Source organism: Balearica regulorum, chromosome 18 (assembly GCF_011004875.1).
Source record: "Balearica regulorum gibbericeps isolate bBalReg1 chromosome 18, bBalReg1.pri, whole genome shotgun sequence".
Lineage (NCBI taxonomy): Eukaryota > Metazoa > Chordata > Aves > Gruiformes > Gruidae > Balearica > Balearica regulorum.
Window position 1 is genome coordinate 459,138 of NC_046201.1, and position 16,046 is coordinate 475,183.

The 16,046-nt window shown below is 66.2% G+C and overlaps 3 protein-coding genes across 3 annotated transcripts; 1 reads left to right on the plus strand and 2 right to left on the minus strand.

Moving 5' to 3' along the window:
• Window positions 1-858: 858 nt before the first annotated feature.
• Window positions 859-9,742, minus strand: TMC6 (transmembrane channel like 6). The gene is made up of 21 exons (XM_075770369.1): window positions 9,519-9,742; window positions 8,481-8,590; window positions 8,112-8,230; window positions 7,654-7,785; window positions 7,380-7,538; window positions 7,157-7,262; window positions 6,974-7,064; window positions 6,631-6,882; window positions 6,089-6,279; window positions 5,862-6,006; window positions 5,445-5,600; window positions 5,059-5,234; window positions 4,840-4,921; window positions 4,369-4,466; window positions 4,096-4,191; window positions 3,522-3,597; window positions 3,087-3,220; window positions 2,536-2,712; window positions 2,271-2,349; window positions 2,021-2,099; window positions 859-1,655 (listed from the first exon to the last, which is right to left on the minus strand). Exons 2-20 carry the CDS (start codon window positions 8,534-8,536, stop codon window positions 2,028-2,030), a joined length of 2,397 nt encoding a protein of 798 aa, XP_075626484.1. The 5' UTR covers window positions 8,537-8,590; window positions 9,519-9,742; the 3' UTR covers window positions 859-1,655; window positions 2,021-2,027.
• A 31-nt stretch (window positions 9,743-9,773) lies between these two features.
• SYNGR2 (synaptogyrin 2) lies at window positions 9,774-12,342 on the plus strand. Its single transcript, XM_075770370.1, has 4 exons — window positions 9,774-9,927; window positions 10,314-10,551; window positions 10,865-11,004; window positions 11,122-12,342. The coding sequence occupies exons 1-4, from the start codon at window positions 9,820-9,822 to the stop codon at window positions 11,317-11,319; spliced, it is 684 nt and encodes a 227-aa protein (XP_075626485.1). The 5' UTR covers window positions 9,774-9,819; the 3' UTR covers window positions 11,320-12,342.
• A 295-nt stretch (window positions 12,343-12,637) lies between these two features.
• TK1 (thymidine kinase 1) lies at window positions 12,638-15,931 on the minus strand. The gene is made up of 7 exons (XM_075770487.1): window positions 15,775-15,931; window positions 15,455-15,486; window positions 15,130-15,243; window positions 14,955-15,048; window positions 14,551-14,640; window positions 14,352-14,471; window positions 12,638-14,230 (listed from the first exon to the last, which is right to left on the minus strand). The coding sequence occupies exons 1-7, from the start codon at window positions 15,838-15,840 to the stop codon at window positions 14,072-14,074; spliced, it is 675 nt and encodes a 224-aa protein (XP_075626602.1). The 5' UTR covers window positions 15,841-15,931; the 3' UTR covers window positions 12,638-14,071.
• Window positions 15,932-16,046: the final 115 nt, after the last annotated feature.

The following is a 16,046-nucleotide window of genomic DNA, read 5'->3' on the forward strand; positions in this document are numbered from 1 at the left end:
GCAGGAGCTTCAGAGCCCAGGCCGTGCTGGCACCTCTGGGGCAGGAGGGGGGTCGTGGTGGTCACGGCGCTCGCGGGCAGCGGGGCTGGGGGGTGCGGTGGTGCCGGGTCAGGCTAAGTGGGGCAGGGGCTGGTAACGGCTCCTGGGTTGGAGGCCAAATGCGTGTGGGGGTCCTGCCGGCAGCTCTGGGCCCATGGGCCTTGTGCCAGCAAAGGCACGGTGGGGTGACTTGGGGGACGTGCAGAAAGGCTGTGGGGGCCCTGGGTGGGTGCTGGGAGCCGCAGCAGGCTGACCTGCAGGGTCGCTTCTGTCAGGGACATCTCGAGAGCTGCAGCAAGCACCAGCCTGCGGCTGCTCTCAGTACTTGCTCGGGCTCAGAGAACGGCTGGGTCTGTGCTGATAACCCATCCTGTGCCAATGACCCATGTCTGTATGCGCACTGATAACCCGTCCCCTGCCCGCCCCGACAGCCCAGCCCCGAGCCGGGCAGCACAAGTGCCAAGTCATGGGGGTACCTGTGGCTGGCCAGGCCTGGCACCCACCGTGGCACAACCCTCCCTGGGTTTGTCAGGGCTGGGGCAGGCGGGGGCAACCAGCTTTCCAGGGCCAGGGGCTGCTGACAGCGTGCTGTGGCACAAAGCAGCACTCAGGGCTGGGCCACAGACCCCACACCACGATGGTGAGTGGCTCCCGGAGGAGGCGGCGGGGGTCCTTGCTCCCACAGCGCGGGCTGAGCTGGGGGCTCTTCCTGGGGCAGCCCAGCGGGCAGGCGGTGCCAAGGAGCCCGAGCAGACCCTGCCACAGCTGCTGAGTCACTACCCCTAATGAACGCTGACACTAACGCACCAAACGACTTGCTCGCTTCCAGCCCGGGGTCCAGACACAGGCTGGGAGCCCTCCTGCACAGCCACGCTGTTATGGGCCGGGTCAGCCCACGGCTGGGAGCCAGAGCCCTCGGGTTCCTCTGCCCAGCCCCGCACTCAGCGCCATGGTGGCTTTCCTGAGCCCGTCCTGCCGGCGGGCACGGCGTGCTGGCAGGGCTGCCTGGCCTGGCGAGGGGCCCGGGCGGCCTCGGTCATGGGGAAGGTGTTGGCCAGCTGCGCTGCTCCTGGTGAGCCAGACACAGGGCTGGGGCTGGGTCGGTGCCTGGCAGCTCCAAGCTCTGGCTTTGCTGCTCCTGGGCAGTGCAAAGGGGGCTGCAGGTTTTCTCCCACCAGAAAACTTCACTGTCCCCGAAAGCTTCTGAAAACAGCCCAAAGTTGTTCTCTTGGCTGGCTGGGGCATTTACATGGGGGAGAGTTGTTCTCTGCTAGCAGTAACCACCCACGCAGAAGGGCTCTGCTGGCAAGCCAGCTCCGTGCTGAGCCGTGCCCTGGGACATGACGGCAGTCCTGGCCCTGGTCCTGCCGTGTCCCCCGCAGCTCCGGGCAGTGGGAGCACCCGTGTCCCTGTGCTGCAGATCCCCACAGAGCTGCCCGGTGATGTGCCCCAATAGGTCCTTGGCTGCTGTGACCTGGAGGAGAGGATCTCCCCCAACACCCCACGGTCCTGCTGCTTCCAGCGCCACGCTGCAATGGCTCAGAAAGAGGGACGGATCCAGTCCCCGGCTGTGAGCAGAGTCCTGGCCTGTCCCGCTCCTTCCTGGGGAGTCTGCACTGAGAGGAGAGATACAGTCCCTGAAACCCTGAGGGTCTGCTGCTGGGGGCAAACAGCACTGCCCCACGCTGAAAGCAGGGATCTCTAACAGTCCCCATCCCACTCCTGTTCCCTGTCCCGATCCTGTTCCCGTCCCCTGGCACAGGCTGGGAGCGAGGGGAAACACCTCTGGGAAAGGCTGGCTCGCCCATCCTCTCCTGCACCTTCCCCTGCCCGACAAGCAGCGCTCTGCCGCAGCCGGGCTGGCCCTGGCCACGCCGCACTCCTGCCGGCACTGCTCCGGCACGGAGCGGAAGAATGGCCACATGCCCAGCCAAGCTCCGAGCACCCTGGCAGCCGCCTCTCCCCTTCGTGCGGGCCTCACCTGGGACTCAGGCGCGTCTCTCTCTCTGCTCGTAAACGGAGTGAAGCTTCTGAATGAGAAATATTTTATCTTCCCCCTCCTGCAACAGAAGAGACATTGCAGTGAGCAGCCGCGGGATGGGCTCCGGCACGTCCGAGGTGGCAGCGCTGTCAGGACTGGAGCCCGAATCCGGCAGCCCCAGGGCTGGACCAGGGCGTGGAGCAGCCGGGACTGCCGGGACCGGCCAGGGCAGCGCACGGAGCTCACGCACGTTGGCGATCTGCTCCTTCAGCAGGCGGATGATCCTCTGCTGGCCTCTCACCACCTGGATGTTGAAGTAGATCATGGCTCTGCAATGATAAGCAGGATGGGATGGTGGCAGCCGGGGCGAGCAGCTGGGGGACGCTGCGCTCCTGGCACCAGGCCGGGACATGGGGCTCTGGAGGGACACCCCAGCTCCCAGCCCCCTGGTCAGGGCTGCAACAGGGGGTCCCTCAAAGCATGGGCCCAGGGTTCAGCCTCAGGCTCATACTCACAGCAGGACCCCGGACATGAAGAACAGGAGGAAGGTGTTCTCCACCAGGTGCTGGTGGACCCAGGCGAACCAGGTGATGTTTGGGTTGGACTTCTCCAGCACTTGCACCCAGGTCTTCCCTGACTCATAGATGGTTTCCAGCCCTTGGAAGGGACCACAGGTTTCTGACGGCCGCACCCTGAGCAGACAGACGATGGGGTTGGTCAGAGCAATGGGAAGCCCAGCTGGCTGCTAACCCTCCAGGGACCAAGCCTTGCCTGCCCCAGCCATCCCCAGTGGCTGGACGAGGGGGCCCCCATCCCCTTGTCCTGCATCAGGAACATCTGGCAACAGCTGGGAGAAATGGACACAGGCCAATCACTGCTATGCTCTGTGCAATGACCAGCGGCTGGGCAGCATCTCCCCGCCTGGGCAGCATCGCACAGCCCTGAGCTGGGCGTCACGTGCTCCACGTTTCATCAGGGCCGGGGAGGCATTGTCTCCCCAAGCCCCTCTCCTTCGCCGGGCAGCTGGCAGTTCTGTGCCCCGAGCCGTGGTCTGGTGGGTACTCACGACCAGATGGTGTAGAAGAGGAAGACGGCTGCACCAAGGAAGAATGGGAAGCACAGCAGGGTGATGAAGACGGTGCTCATGCGAGATGCTTGCCAGGGCTTGCTGGGGGACTGGCAGTTATGCATCAGGCTGGTCTGCAGACAGGGAGCAGAGTCCTGTGTGCTGCCGTCTTCTGGGAAGCAGCCCCAGGGGTGCAAGCGGGAGAGCTGCCCCCACCCCACCGTCCCATCCCTCCCACCCACTGGGAGCTGAGCGAGCTCGGGGACACCCTGTCCCCAGCAACACCTCCTCCCTCCCACGACGACAGCACTGCTCACTGCACGGTGCAGCATATCTGCTGTGGCAGAGGTGGTCTGCGGCAGGATGCAGCATTGCTGCAGGGCTGCCCGTCGTGGGGACGCATGGGGAGCTGCGGGGATGGGGGACTGCTCACACCTTTTTGATATAGAACAGCAGCACCAGCTTCAGCATCTGCACGGCTGGCAGGAGTGGTGCAAAGAGAACGCCCAGCCTGGGAGAAAGGAAGACAAGTGGCAGGCAGAGCTGGGGGCAGCGGCAGGGTGCCGGCACCAGCTGTGATCAGGCTTTCATAAAGCAAAGAGCAAGCACATGTCACCCCGTGCCGCGTTTGCTGCACAGCCTGCGCTGGGGCTGGGCAGCGACCGAGATCTCCGTCGCTGAGCTGGAGGGAACCAGCTGGGCAGGGGATGCTGGACCAGTGCTGAGATGCTCTGCTGATGATCCCCCCATGGCTCTCATCCCACCGCCAAAGCCAGACCTCCCACGCGGGCACGTGGGTTGTGGCTGTAAGGTGCCGACTCTGAGCGCTGTGGCCACCGGGCCACCCATCTCCCTCGTCCCACCCATGTGGGGCCAGGGGGTCTCCTCGGCCCCACTCAGTGAACACGCAGCCCCCTGTGCCTGGTCCCTGGGAGCCGCAGGGCTCACAGGGGACCACAAGGTGTTCGCCAGCAGCGGAATGACCCGCACCAGGCAGGAGACGTCTCACCAGGTCAGGCTCTGCCCATAGATCAGCTCCAGCACGTTTCGGGCAATGTCAAACTCTGGCCTCTGGTTCCTCTTCAGCCCCTTCTCCACGATCAGCCTAGGAAGGAGCAGAGCGTTGCTCCCACGCTGCTGGGGGGATGCTCGGTGCCCCGTCCTCCCTCTCAGACGGCGGCAGAGCCTGGGTGCACCAGGGCAGCGCTGTCTGGGCAGCGGAGAACCGGGGCCATGCTGCAGATGCCACACTGGTGGGGGAACCCGTCCTGGGGCACGTTACCTCCAGACCAGCTCCCCAAAGAGCGTGTCCAGCAGGGTGAAGATGAAGTCCATCACCACGAAGCGATACAGGTCCTGCCCCACACACGTCTCCCAGCACTGGGGAGACAAGCAGAGGTGGCATCAAGCAGGCAACGAGGCCTCTCCCCCCACCATGACTCTCCTGTTGCCCCCATGGGGCATGAGGGGCTGTGGGACCTTTCCCCCCCCTGCTCCCTTTCCCCCACCACCCACGGTCGGGGTGCCCCTGTCCAGCTGCTGCCCCCCTCTCCCTGGCAAAGGAGCGGATGGTGCCTGCGGTGCCATCCGGCAGACCCCCTGCTGCCAGACCCCTGCTGCCGCCAGGACTGCGGCCTTGGCTTTGCTCCACGTTCCCTGGGCAAGGGACAGTCCGGATGGCACGGCCCCGCTGGCTCACACGGGCGCTGCGTGCTCCTCACGTGGACCCGCTCAGATGAGCGACGGCACTGACCTCCTCTGTCGAGCAGATGAGTCTCCGGCTGAGCCACTGGTAGCAGAGCAGGCCAAGGATCACCATCTTCAGAATGAGGTTCCTGGGGAGCAGGAGCAGGGCCGGGAGACCCTGAGCCCTGGAGACGGAGGGGCCGAGCCCCACAGACGGGGTGCCTGGCCCCAAAGCCTCCCCCACGCTGCAGGTGGGGGTGCAGGATGCTCCCCCTGTCCAGCCTACCTGCAGATCGCCACGTAGACCTGCGCCACAGGGGATTCCTGCTTCTCCCACATCGCCAGCAAGTTGTACAGGTGGGACATCAGCACGTTGAGGACAGACACCATGAGGGGCAGGACCAGCAGGATGGCTTCCTGCTGCTGCTTGCTGCTGCCCCGCGCTCGGTGGTCCTCCTGAATCTGGCGAGAGGGTACCAGGGTGAGCCAGGGTGAGCGTGCGGCTGCCGGCAGCCCGGCGCCCTCAGGGAGGGCAGCAAACGCCGACACCAGAAGAGGAGCTGCAACGGGGGTGCCCCTGCCTCCCAAGGCTGCTCTGCCCTCCCTCCCCAGTACCCCACCCCAGCTCCCGACACCAGGGCGGGAGGGCCCGTGCCAAGGGGCCGCACTCACCATGTGCATGTGCTCTGAGAAGTAGTGCACAGCCAACACACAGCCCAGCACCATGCTCAGCGAGAGGGCCCAGCCCAGGAGAAGCACAGCAGTGCGCCCCAGGCGCTGGCAGAGGCTCAGGGAGGTCGAGCGGGACCGCCGCTCCGTGAGCAGCTCCTGGAAGAGAGCAGTGCCAGCGCTGCTGAACACGCTCCGGGTCCGGAGCGAGGGTTTGTCCTGCCGCACTGAGGTGGGACCCAGAGGGGCAATGGACAAAGCGGTGGTGCAGGGTCGGGGTCAGGGGTATTTTCAGCTGCAGGACTGCCCCGTGCAGCGGGTAGGAGAGGGGTGCTGAGCCCAGGGTCTGAACTGGCTCCTGGGAACGCCTTTGCCTTCCCACCGCAGGTTGCAGGGGCTGATGGCAGCCCAGGTCCTCACCTTCAGCTGGGTGCAGATGTTCTCACACTGCAGCTTCACTGAGCGCCTCTGGATCACCTTGAAGTCCCAGGCACAGAAGACTTTGACGGCCAGGTCCCCCATGGAGCTGCCCACGCGGTAGCTCTCCCGGAAGGAGCGGGACACGCTGCAGCGAGGGGGAGGGTGTCAGGGCATCAGGGCTGGGCAGAAGGGGAAGGCTGGCAGTGCCGGAGGCGCTGCTGACCCACCTGTACACCAGCAGGACGCAGGTGATGAGGAAGGTGACCCCAATGCTGAATATGTAGGCCAGCGGCATGTTGTACGGGAGCAGGGGGGCTGCGAGGGGGCACGTGCTGCTGTTGGGGCTGGAGGCGCAGGGGTCATTGAGGGTGATGTTGCTGTAGTAGCCGTAGTACAGCAGCGAGTGAGTGAAGTAGCCCTGTGGGAAAGTGCACAATATGGCCCATGGTGATCTCGCAACTCCCTGCCCAGCCTGGCACATCTGTGCCAGCCCCTGGGGACACAGAGCCCTGGGCTGGGGCAGCACCAGGCACCCCCTCCTGCACCCATGGCACTGGAGGTCCCAGGGCCCCGGCTGCACGAGGGCAAGAACTGGGGGCGCGGTGGGGATGCAGGGCGGTGACCGGGTGATCGCTGTGGTGGGGGATACGGGGCAAGGATCGGGTGATCGCTGTGGTGGGGGATATGGGGATGCAAAGCTGGGCCCAGGCTTGGAGCAGCCGCTGGCCCGGGGACGCGCTGGTGCTGATGATGTGCTGACGGTGCTTACCGCTCCAGTGAGGAGCTCGAGGCCGGTGAAGGGCTGGGGGTTTGCCGAGGCAGGGGGATACGCAGCCTGCAGGGCCACCACAAAGACCAGGAGAATGAGGAATGAGATGTTGAACATAAGGAGTGTCTTGAGGAAGAGGAAGTAGGAGAGGACACTGGAGCCAAAGCGGCCGCTGATCTGCTTCAGGGCGTAGTGCCAGGGCTGTGCGGCGGGGAGCACGGAGAGGAGCCTGTACCAGAGGCCCCGGCAGCTCTGCGGAGAAGAAGCCTGGGGAGAGCACCGGGGCCGGAGCCCATACCGGAGCCCCCAACGGCTGCTGTGCAGACCCGCGCCCCAGACTTACGAGGATGATGTAGTCCTTGGACCGTCCGCAGGGAGAGGAGGAGTGCTGGGCGTGCTGCCTCAGGGTGCCCCTCTGCCAGCTCAGCTCCTGCCTGCCCAGCAGAGAGGGAGGTCAGAGGGTGGCACAGGCCCTGGGACGGCTCCGGCTGGGGGAGCCCTGCCTGGCTGCGGGGAGAGGACCTACCGGAGGATGCGTTTCTCTGCCAGGCTGAGGGGCACGGTGAGCAGCATGTGGCTGCGCTGGCTGGGCGAGAGGCTCAGCAGCTCCTTCGCCAACAGGCTTCGCTTGTCTGGGGGCACAAAGGGGCTCAGCGGGACATGGCGAGCCAGGACATGGCATGCCCGTCCCGAACCGGCGTGGGGACAGTGCCCGGCACTGCCTGCTCCCGCTCCCCCGGGACCCTCACCTTCCAGGGTGGCCCTGGCGGGGTCGGTCTCCAGGTCATACTGCCGCAGGCTGGGCCGTGCTGCGCGGCAGAGCTGCTGCAGGGGCGGGCGGCTGTTCCGGCGCCGCAGCCGGGCTGTGCGGTTGTAGTACTGGGAGATGATGGCCCCGCGGCTGCGTCCTGCAGGTGAGAGCAGGGCAGTGGGGTGGATGGCCACGGGAGAGCAAGGCAGACGGGAGAGCTCTCCCGAGGGGCTGCTGGGCCTGGGAAGGGCGGGAGGGCGGGTGGCACCTACCGATGGTGCGGCTGGGCATGCTGGCGAGGATCCGCAGGGAGGTGGAGGAGTAGCCGGGGAGCTGCTCGCCCTGCCCGGGCTCCAGCTGGGCCGTGGCACAGGCATCGGGGGGGGCCAGGTGGGCCGGGTGGTCTGGGAGAGGGAGGGCAGGGCGCAGAGCGGTGAGAAGCCGGAGCGCTCACGGCTCCAGTCCCCGCGGCCACGCTGCTCTGCTCCAGCATGGAGACCAAGTGCCTGCCCTGGTGCGTGCTCCCCCTCAGAGCACCCTCTTCTCTGGGGACGCTCTCTGTGTCCCCAGGGGCAGGTCTGCCCTGCTGCCTGCACCGGCAAAGGCATCAACTGGCTCCTGTGCTTTGGCCGCAGCCTTAGCATGAGCCCAGGCAGGGTCTGGGATGGTAGATGGCCCTGGGCACACACGCTGTCCCTGTCCCACCCCAGCTGTGGCCGCAGTGCTTTACCTCTGCCCTTCGCCTGCATCTCCAGCTCCAGACCTGCCTCTATCAAGCTGCTCTGCTCCTGGATGAGCTGGTGGAAGGAGGTGTGCAGGGCTCCTTCGTTGTCCGGGCTCGGCTCCTGGCTGCAGGGACATGGACGTGCTACCTGGGGCTGGGCTGGGCACTGGGAGACAGAGCTGCGGCAAAGCCCTGGTGCCAGCCCAAAGCCCGGCCGTGCTGCCCTGTCGCACGGGCACCCGGTGCCTGCTGGGCACGAGGGCTGCTGTCTCCCGCAGCGGGGACGCCAGCCTCACGCTGCTGGGGCTGCGGGATCCCGGGGGCCGAGCGTGCGGGGGCACGGGCAGCGGGAGGGCAGGGCAGGCCCACACTCACCCATCGCTCTCAATGTCCTCAGAGACGTGGAGGGTGAAGGAGGGCGGCTGGGACATCCTGCTGGGGCTGAGGGGGTCCCTGCGGCACCGTGCTCCCTCCGACACGCCGCCCTGCCACAGCGAGCAGACGGGCATCAGCCGGCCCCGTGCCACCGGCGCCCACGGTCACCCCGACTCCCACGGCTCCCCCGGGACACGCGGGGTCCTGCCTGCCCTTGGGGCGGGGATGGAGCCGGTGCCGGTGCCGGTGCGCGCGGGGGCCCGGGGCACGCGGGAGCGCGAGGGGCCGCGGGGTTAAAGCCGGGTCTAAACCCGGGGCTAACACCGGAGCCAACCGGGCACGGCGGCCCAGCAGGCTGGGAGCTGCGGCGGGGGCAGGAAGGAAGGAAGGAAGGAAGGGCGCACGGAGGAGGCGGCGCAGCCGTTCCGGGGCAGGGACGCTCCGGGGCCGGGCTCAGCCGGGGAAGGGACGGGGCCAGCCCGAACCGCCGGTGGGAGCCTCCGGGCTCGGCTCGGGAAGGGCGCGGCAGGACCCGCAGCCCCGGGGCGGGCGACGGCGGCCCTTCTCGCCCCTGCGGCAGCCCCCGGCCCCGGGCGAGGGGAGACGCCGGGGCAGAGACCTCTGTGCCGCCCCCGCCAGCGCCGTCCCGGGGCCCGGAGAGCGGCCCCGTGGGGCCGTGCCGCCCGCGCCCCGGCGCCTTCTCCTTCCTCCCCTCCCTCTTCCCCCTCCGCCGCCATCAGGCTCCGCAGCGCTCCCGGGCGGGCTAAGGCTGCTCCGGGCAGGCGGCCGCCCCGCCCGCGCCCCCGGGCGCTGGGACCCGCCGCGCCCCGCTCCCGGCCCGACCCCCGCCACCCCGGGGCTCCCACCGCCTCCGCCGGGCACCGGGCAAGCGCCGCGGCTCGGGGTGGGTGCGAAGCGGCAAGGGCGGGGGAGCGCGGACCCCCCCGGCACAGCCCAGCCCGTCCCGGTGCCGGGCGAGGGGGCGGCGGCAGCAGCAGCCCCCACAGAGCCCCCCCTTTCCCCTCCGGCCGCGCTCACCGGGACCCGCTGCCGGCCGGGCCGTGGGGCTGCGACCTGCGGGAGCCGAGCTCCGGGCCGTGGGGCTGGGCACGGACACCGCGCGTCGGGAGTGCCGGGCGTTCACCCGCCGGCGAACCGGGACCCTCTGCAGCGCCGGGCGGGGGCACCGGAGGGGCGCGGGACGAGCCGGGGCTGGCGCTGCCCTCGGTGGCCGGCACTGGTACGGCCCGCCCCGCCCCGGCGGCAGGGGGACGGCCCGGCCCTCCCCGGGGCGGTGACGCGCAGAAGCGGCGGGGAGCGCGGCGGCGGCTCCAGCGCGATGGAGGGCGGCAGCGGCGGCGCGTACGGGGCGGCCAAGGCCGGCGGCGCCTTCGACCTGGGCCGCTTCGTGCAGCAGCCGCAGGTCCTGGCGCGGATCGCCAGTGCGGTGAGTCGGGCCGGGGCGGGCCGGGGCCAGCTCCGGGACAGCCCCACCGGGCCGCGCTGCTTCCGCCGCGGGGCTGCGCAGGGGCCCCGGGTCGGGCCGGCCCCGCGCCCCGGAGCCCGCATGGCCCGGCCCGGCCCTGCCCTCCCCTCCCCTCCTCTCCCTCTCGCCCGGCTCGGCTTCTCCTCCCACCCGCTCCGGGCCCCCACGGCCCGGCCCGGCTCGGCTCGGCCTTCCCCTCCCCTCCTGCCCCGGCGCAGCCGCGGTGGCGGGCGCTCGGCTGAGCCCTGCCCGGGCCGGTACCCCCAGCCCGGCTGGGCACGGGCAGCCGTGGAAGGGGCCCCGCCAGCTCGGTGCCGCCCGCCGGACACCCGCTCCCGCCTCTGCAGGTCTTTGCCCTGATCGTCTTCGCCTGCCTGGTCGGGGAGGGCTACACCAACCTGCCCGAATCCTCCCACCTCTTCTGCATCTTCAACCACAACGAGGACGCCTGCCGCTACGGCATCGGCATCGGCATCCTTGCCTTCCTTGCCTGCATCTTCTTCTTCATGGTGGATGTCTACTTCCCCCAGATCAGCAACGCCACCGACCGCAAGTACCTGGTCCTGGCAGACCTCGGCTTCTCAGGTACCGGCAGCTGCGGGGCAGGGCTGCGCCTTCTCTGGCTGCTACAATGGCTGCCCTTGTCCCGTGACGTGGCTGCTGGTGCCTGGTGAAGGGAGTCGCTCCCGCATGGCATGCTGCCCGCGGGCCATGTGCTGCCTGCTGAAAGTGCTCCGAGGAGCCGCGGGGAGCAGCACGTGGGTGCCTGCGCTGGGCTCTGCCCCCCCCACCCCTCCCCACGGCAGCAGCAGCCCGGTGGGCACAGGGTCTGGCCTGGGGACCTGCCTGGGAGCAGCAGGACGCAGCCCCGGCCCCTCACACTGCCTTCCTCCCACAGGTCTCTGGACGTTCCTGTGGTTCATTGGCTTCTGTTTCTTGACCAACCAGTGGTCCTGGACGCGGGCCGAGGACGTGCATGTTGGGGCTGACTCGGCCCGTGCCGCCATCACCTTCAGCTTCTTCTCCATCTTCTCCTGGGTGAGTGAAGCCGCGGTGGAGCCCGGCCCTGCCCCGCTCGGGAGGGAGCGCAGAGGTGCTCCCCAGGCCGTGCAGCCCATGGCAGCCGCGACGCCGCCATCCCTCTTGTCTCTCCAGGGCCTCCTGATCGCCTTCGCTTACAAGAGGTACAAGATGGGGGTGGAAGACTTTGGTCACAGCTACATCGACCCCACCCCGGAGGTTCCGACTCCCTACTCCAGCTACCCCAACATCAGCCATGACAGCTACCAGCAGCCGCCCTTCACCCACACGGCAGAAGCCCCGGAGGGTTACCAGCCCCCGCCAGTGTACTGAGCCCCTGCCCGGTGGCCTGGCAGGGACGGCCATACCAGTGCAATTCTCTTCTGTGGGGTGGGAGGGGAGGGACCTGCAACTTGAAGGGGGAATGTGGGGCGGGAGGGTGGCGGCTGCTTTGTGTGAAGGCCACCGGGTGCTGGGGCGCAGGAGGGGCCTGGTCCTGCTGCTGGAGCTGAGCTCTCCGCTGCTGGGATCCAGAGCCTGGTGTGTAGCGGGTGATTGGGCACATAGTGGGTGATTCACAAGTGCCAAGCGGCTCTGGGGAGGGTGGGGGTGTGCGGCTGTCCCCGGCGAGGCTGAGCGCCTGCCCTCGCTGCTCTGCCCTTGGGGAAGTGGCTGCAGGAGGAAGCGGCGGGGTGGATGTGTGGTTTGCACCCCCCAGCTCTGGCCCGGCCGTGCCCTTGTGACTGCTGCCCTGGCCTGTCCCGGTGCCTTTCCAGCCCCACCGGCTGCGACCCAAGTGCCGGCTCTCGCTGTCGCAGCACAGCCGGGTGGTCCAGCTCCTGCCTGACGCCGGCTTCCCGTGCCTTCTCCCCCTTGGCTGCTGCTGGGTGAGCTTGATGCCAAAGCCCTGTCTTCTTTTGACTAAATTCCCACGCTGTGCCTTCTCACAGCCTGCACTAGAGCTGCCGGTGCTCAGGTGACGCGGTTTGGGATCCACGGGCACAGCGAGCGCCAGGGTTGCTCAGCGGGGTCAGGGCTGCTCCAGCTGTCCGAGGAAGGTCCTGCAGTGCTTTCCCTGCTGCCTCGGTACTCGGCCCCCCCTCGCTCGCCTCCTGCCAAGCACTGCCTCTGCAGAAGCGAGGCCGCCATCCCGCGTCCTGCCCGCTGCTGCCTCGGCGGTGCCGTGCTCCCGGCTGCCGTGCAGGCTGGCTGTCTCAGGTTGTTTTTCTGCTGCACCTGTTGTGAAGCTGTTCCCAGCAGCAGCGTGCGGTGTGTGAGCTGTCGCTGCTGGGGCTGGTGTTCAAATAGTTGTTGGTTTGTCACTGTAGAGATGGAATAAACTTTTTCACCTAGCCACCACGTGCCTTTCTTCTCTGGGGAAGCAAAACCAGCTTCCTCCTCTCTCCCCGAGGGCTGGGGGTTCCAGGGGACATGGCAGAGCAGACTCAGCCAACTGCTAAATGCAAACAGCACGCTCACGCTGGTGCCTATTTTTAGGTGAGCCCTGCTCCTCGCAGTCTGTTTGGTAGAAGGTTTGAGCAGACAGCTCCAATGCTACGCCTGCGACCAGCCCAGGCTGCTGCACTGTTTACACACTGTAACTGCAGGGAAGCCTTTTCAGAGCAGTCTGGTATAAAACACACACAAGCAATTTCACTAAGTTATTTATTAACCTAAACCAGTAGCAGTGCTACCCCCCCATCCCTCAGGGGAAAGCCCAGGCCTGGAAATCAAGTGCTTGTGAGCACTACGACTGTCATCGCTTCGAGTAACACAGAGGCAGCAGGGTTTTCAGACAGCTTGGGGTTCAGACAGCTCTCATCACCTCCCTCCTTGCCAGAGGGCGCAGGCAAACGGTACGGCCTCTGCACCTGGCCAGACCCAAGAGCTGCTGCTTGGAGCTTGTGGACGCTGGCTTACAGGGAAAAGCACATTTGCAAGAAGAAAAAGAACAACATCTTCCAGAAGCCAAATCAAGCAGAAGGGGAAGAGGATCCTTCAGTTGACTTAGAGCAGAGGAAGAATCAGCCTCAAAAATTTTTGGAGGGTTCAGGAGGGAAGCAAGATACACAACTACAGCTGAGAAACATCCACTCAAAAACAGAGATCTTTTTCCAAGTAGCTGGATCTTCGCAGAAACAGCAGCCCAAACCTTTGCAAATTAAGTCCTGAGCCTCCAAACCCCTCACAGGTAACTAAGCACCGAAGTGGCAGCACCAAGCTTGAACCTGAGCAAAAACACCCTGGTTTTGGAGAGGAGGCTCTTCCTGAAGTGCAGTCCAGTTCTTCCAAGAGGACTCTGTCTTAATACACAGACTGCTACCAGACTGCTCCTAGCCCTCTTCAAATTCAAAGGCTAGGAAGAGCCTGCTGTCAGGCTGGCCAGTCGAGCCTTCCTCCCCCGCTTCTGTTTCACCAAAAATTTACAAGACAGTTACAGCAAATGAGCATAACGGAAACGGATGGGACACGTGCCATCGTGCAAAGGGGGCCAGGCTGCTCCTACATGTGTCAGTTGGAAAGTTGTGCCACAGGTCTGTGACAAGGGGCAGGGTATCTCCTTGGACTGCATTAAAAAAGGAAGTGGGTTTAAAATACCAAGTTACTGTACATTGTCTTAAGAAACCTGGAATTTAGCAACAGCACACAAGAGATAAAGAAACGGTTGCATTCACGGGCAAGCAAACCAGCCACCAGTGCCAGCCCGAGCATACGCAGAAGACCAGGAGAGCAGGCCAGAGCTACGGTGAGCGATGGAAGCCCTGCAGCCTGGCTTGCTGTGACAGTTTTCCAGGACCTGTTTGTGTGGCAGCATCAGGAACTGCACCTGTCCCTTTCCCGGGTTCTGAGAAGGGAACTCACTTTTAGTCAGGCTCAGCTCCTGCTTCAGCCACCCCTCGGCATCAGGTCCAGTTGATCCTCCTCTTTCCTGGCGCTCGGTGCAGAAGAACAGTGGCTTTGTTCGGCAGGCAGGGCTAAGACACTTAACAGTTTTGCTAAAAGCAGAAGAAGCTAGATCTGGTGTCTGGGAGCTGTGGCATTTAGCTTGCTTCCTCTCATTTTTCTCCTTGCAGGAGCCCAGCAGTCAAGAAGCAAAGATCTTTCGGGAGGCAGCCACATCCAGCTGCTTCGCCCCCATGGGCACGTTCTCCTTGTTTTCCGACCCCAGCTGCTGAGGCCGCTTGCGGAAGTAGCAGGCTCGGCAGACGGAGTGGTACTTGTCTGCTCCTCCAATCACTTCAACCTGGCAAGAAAATTGGGAGAGTGACTCTGCAGAGCTCAGTTCCCCTGAGGAGACCCCTCTAGACTAGCGAGACCAGCAAGATGAAGCTACTGAAGTAGCTTTCTGCTCCAAGGGAACTCACCTCCCTCTCTGCTCCCAGCCTCTTTGTGTAGGAGGCTTCTCGGTAGCACTCCATGCAGACGGCGTTCAGCTTCACCACGCTCTCTGCCAGCGGCACCAGGTTCAGGATGCTCCCGAATGCCTGTGGCAAGACAGCAGTTCTGTCGGATGGGTCCTCTGAGGATCCCAAGGCAGCTGCTGTACTAAAAAGAGTGTTTTACCTTTCTCTGGAAAGTCCCATCAAGAGCAGCAACAATGACAGTTTTCCCAGCATTGGCCATGACCTCACAGAACTCCACGACATCTGGGAACTAGAGGAGGTACAGAAAGAGCATCAGGAGGAAGAAGGGGCAGCACATCGCTCAGGATTCAGTGGCACAGGACACAAAGAAAATTAGAGCTGTGTTTCCTATCTGTGAAATGGGCTCCAGTCCCACTGTCCTCAGCCTGCAGGGACTAAGGGAAGGGTTTGACTACGTGAACATGGTCCAGCAGGATCAGGCTGCCCCAGGGTATTGCTTCCCACCCCCTCCCACGGAGGATTCAGACGACCTTCTGCACAGGGAGCTCTGAAGAGACTGCATCCTGCAGAGCTCCCCAGCATCTGCCCTGACCACGCACTTACAAACTGGCCCTCGTCAATGCCGATGACGGCGGAGCCCAGTGCCTCCTGGTACACGTCCTTGAGGAGGCAGGCTGGCACGGCCTCCATGGTGTTCCTGTGGGGAAGGGTGAGGCAGTGACTGGGCAGCCCAGCTGCTGGGCCCGCGGGGGTGGGTCCTCCTGCCCCAGGGACTCACTTGTCGTGCGTGGAGACGCCGGAGGTGCAGTAGCGCGTGTCCTTGGCGTACTTCACCAGCAGACACTGGTACTGCGCGAGCTGGAACCGCCGTACCCGCCGCATGAGCTCCGTGCTGCACGAGATGGCCGTCAGCAGGCCCCAGGCTGCTCCCTGCCCCGCCATCCGCCCTCTGCCCCGCCATCCGCCCCGGGCCGCCCTCTGCCCCGCCATCCGCCCTCTGCCCCGCCATCCGCCCCGGGCCGCCCTCTGCCCCGCCATCCACCCCGCCATCCGCCCCCTGCCCCGCCATCCGCCCCCTGCCCCGCCATCCGCCCCGGGCCTACCTCTTCCCGGAGAACATGGGTCCGAAGATCACCTGGGGGCAGAGCCAGGGGGTCAGCGGGGGGAGGCACAGCTTGGCGGGGCCCGGCCATCGCCCTGCCCGGCTGTGGTTCTGGGAACCCCGCGCCCACCCTCCCTCCCCGGTGCTGGTGCGGCCCCCCCCCGCAGCCCGCCCCGGCCATCGCCCCGGGCAGACCCTCCGGTACCGGCCCGGCCTCTGCATCCCCGCTGCGCCCTCGGTACCGGCCCCACGCTGCAGCCTCAGTGCGGCCCCAGCGGGCGGGCGCCCCCGCCGCTGCCCGGTACCGCTACCGGCCCGTACCTGGATCTGCCCGCGCGGGCGGCTGGGCGAGCCGGGGTGGACGCCGGGCACCGTCAGGCAGTTCATGGCTCCGCCGGACCGACCGACCGACCGCGCGCCTCTCCGCCGGGGCGCCGCGCCGGCCAATCCGGGGAGGCTTCCTGCCCACGCGCCGCCGCGCCGACCAATAGGAAGAGGGCTCTCGCCGTCGCGCTGACCAATGGGGACGCACGCGCGAAAATTCTTATTTCCCTCCCGCGCGTACGCGCCCAGGCCCGCGCACCCGCCTGCGC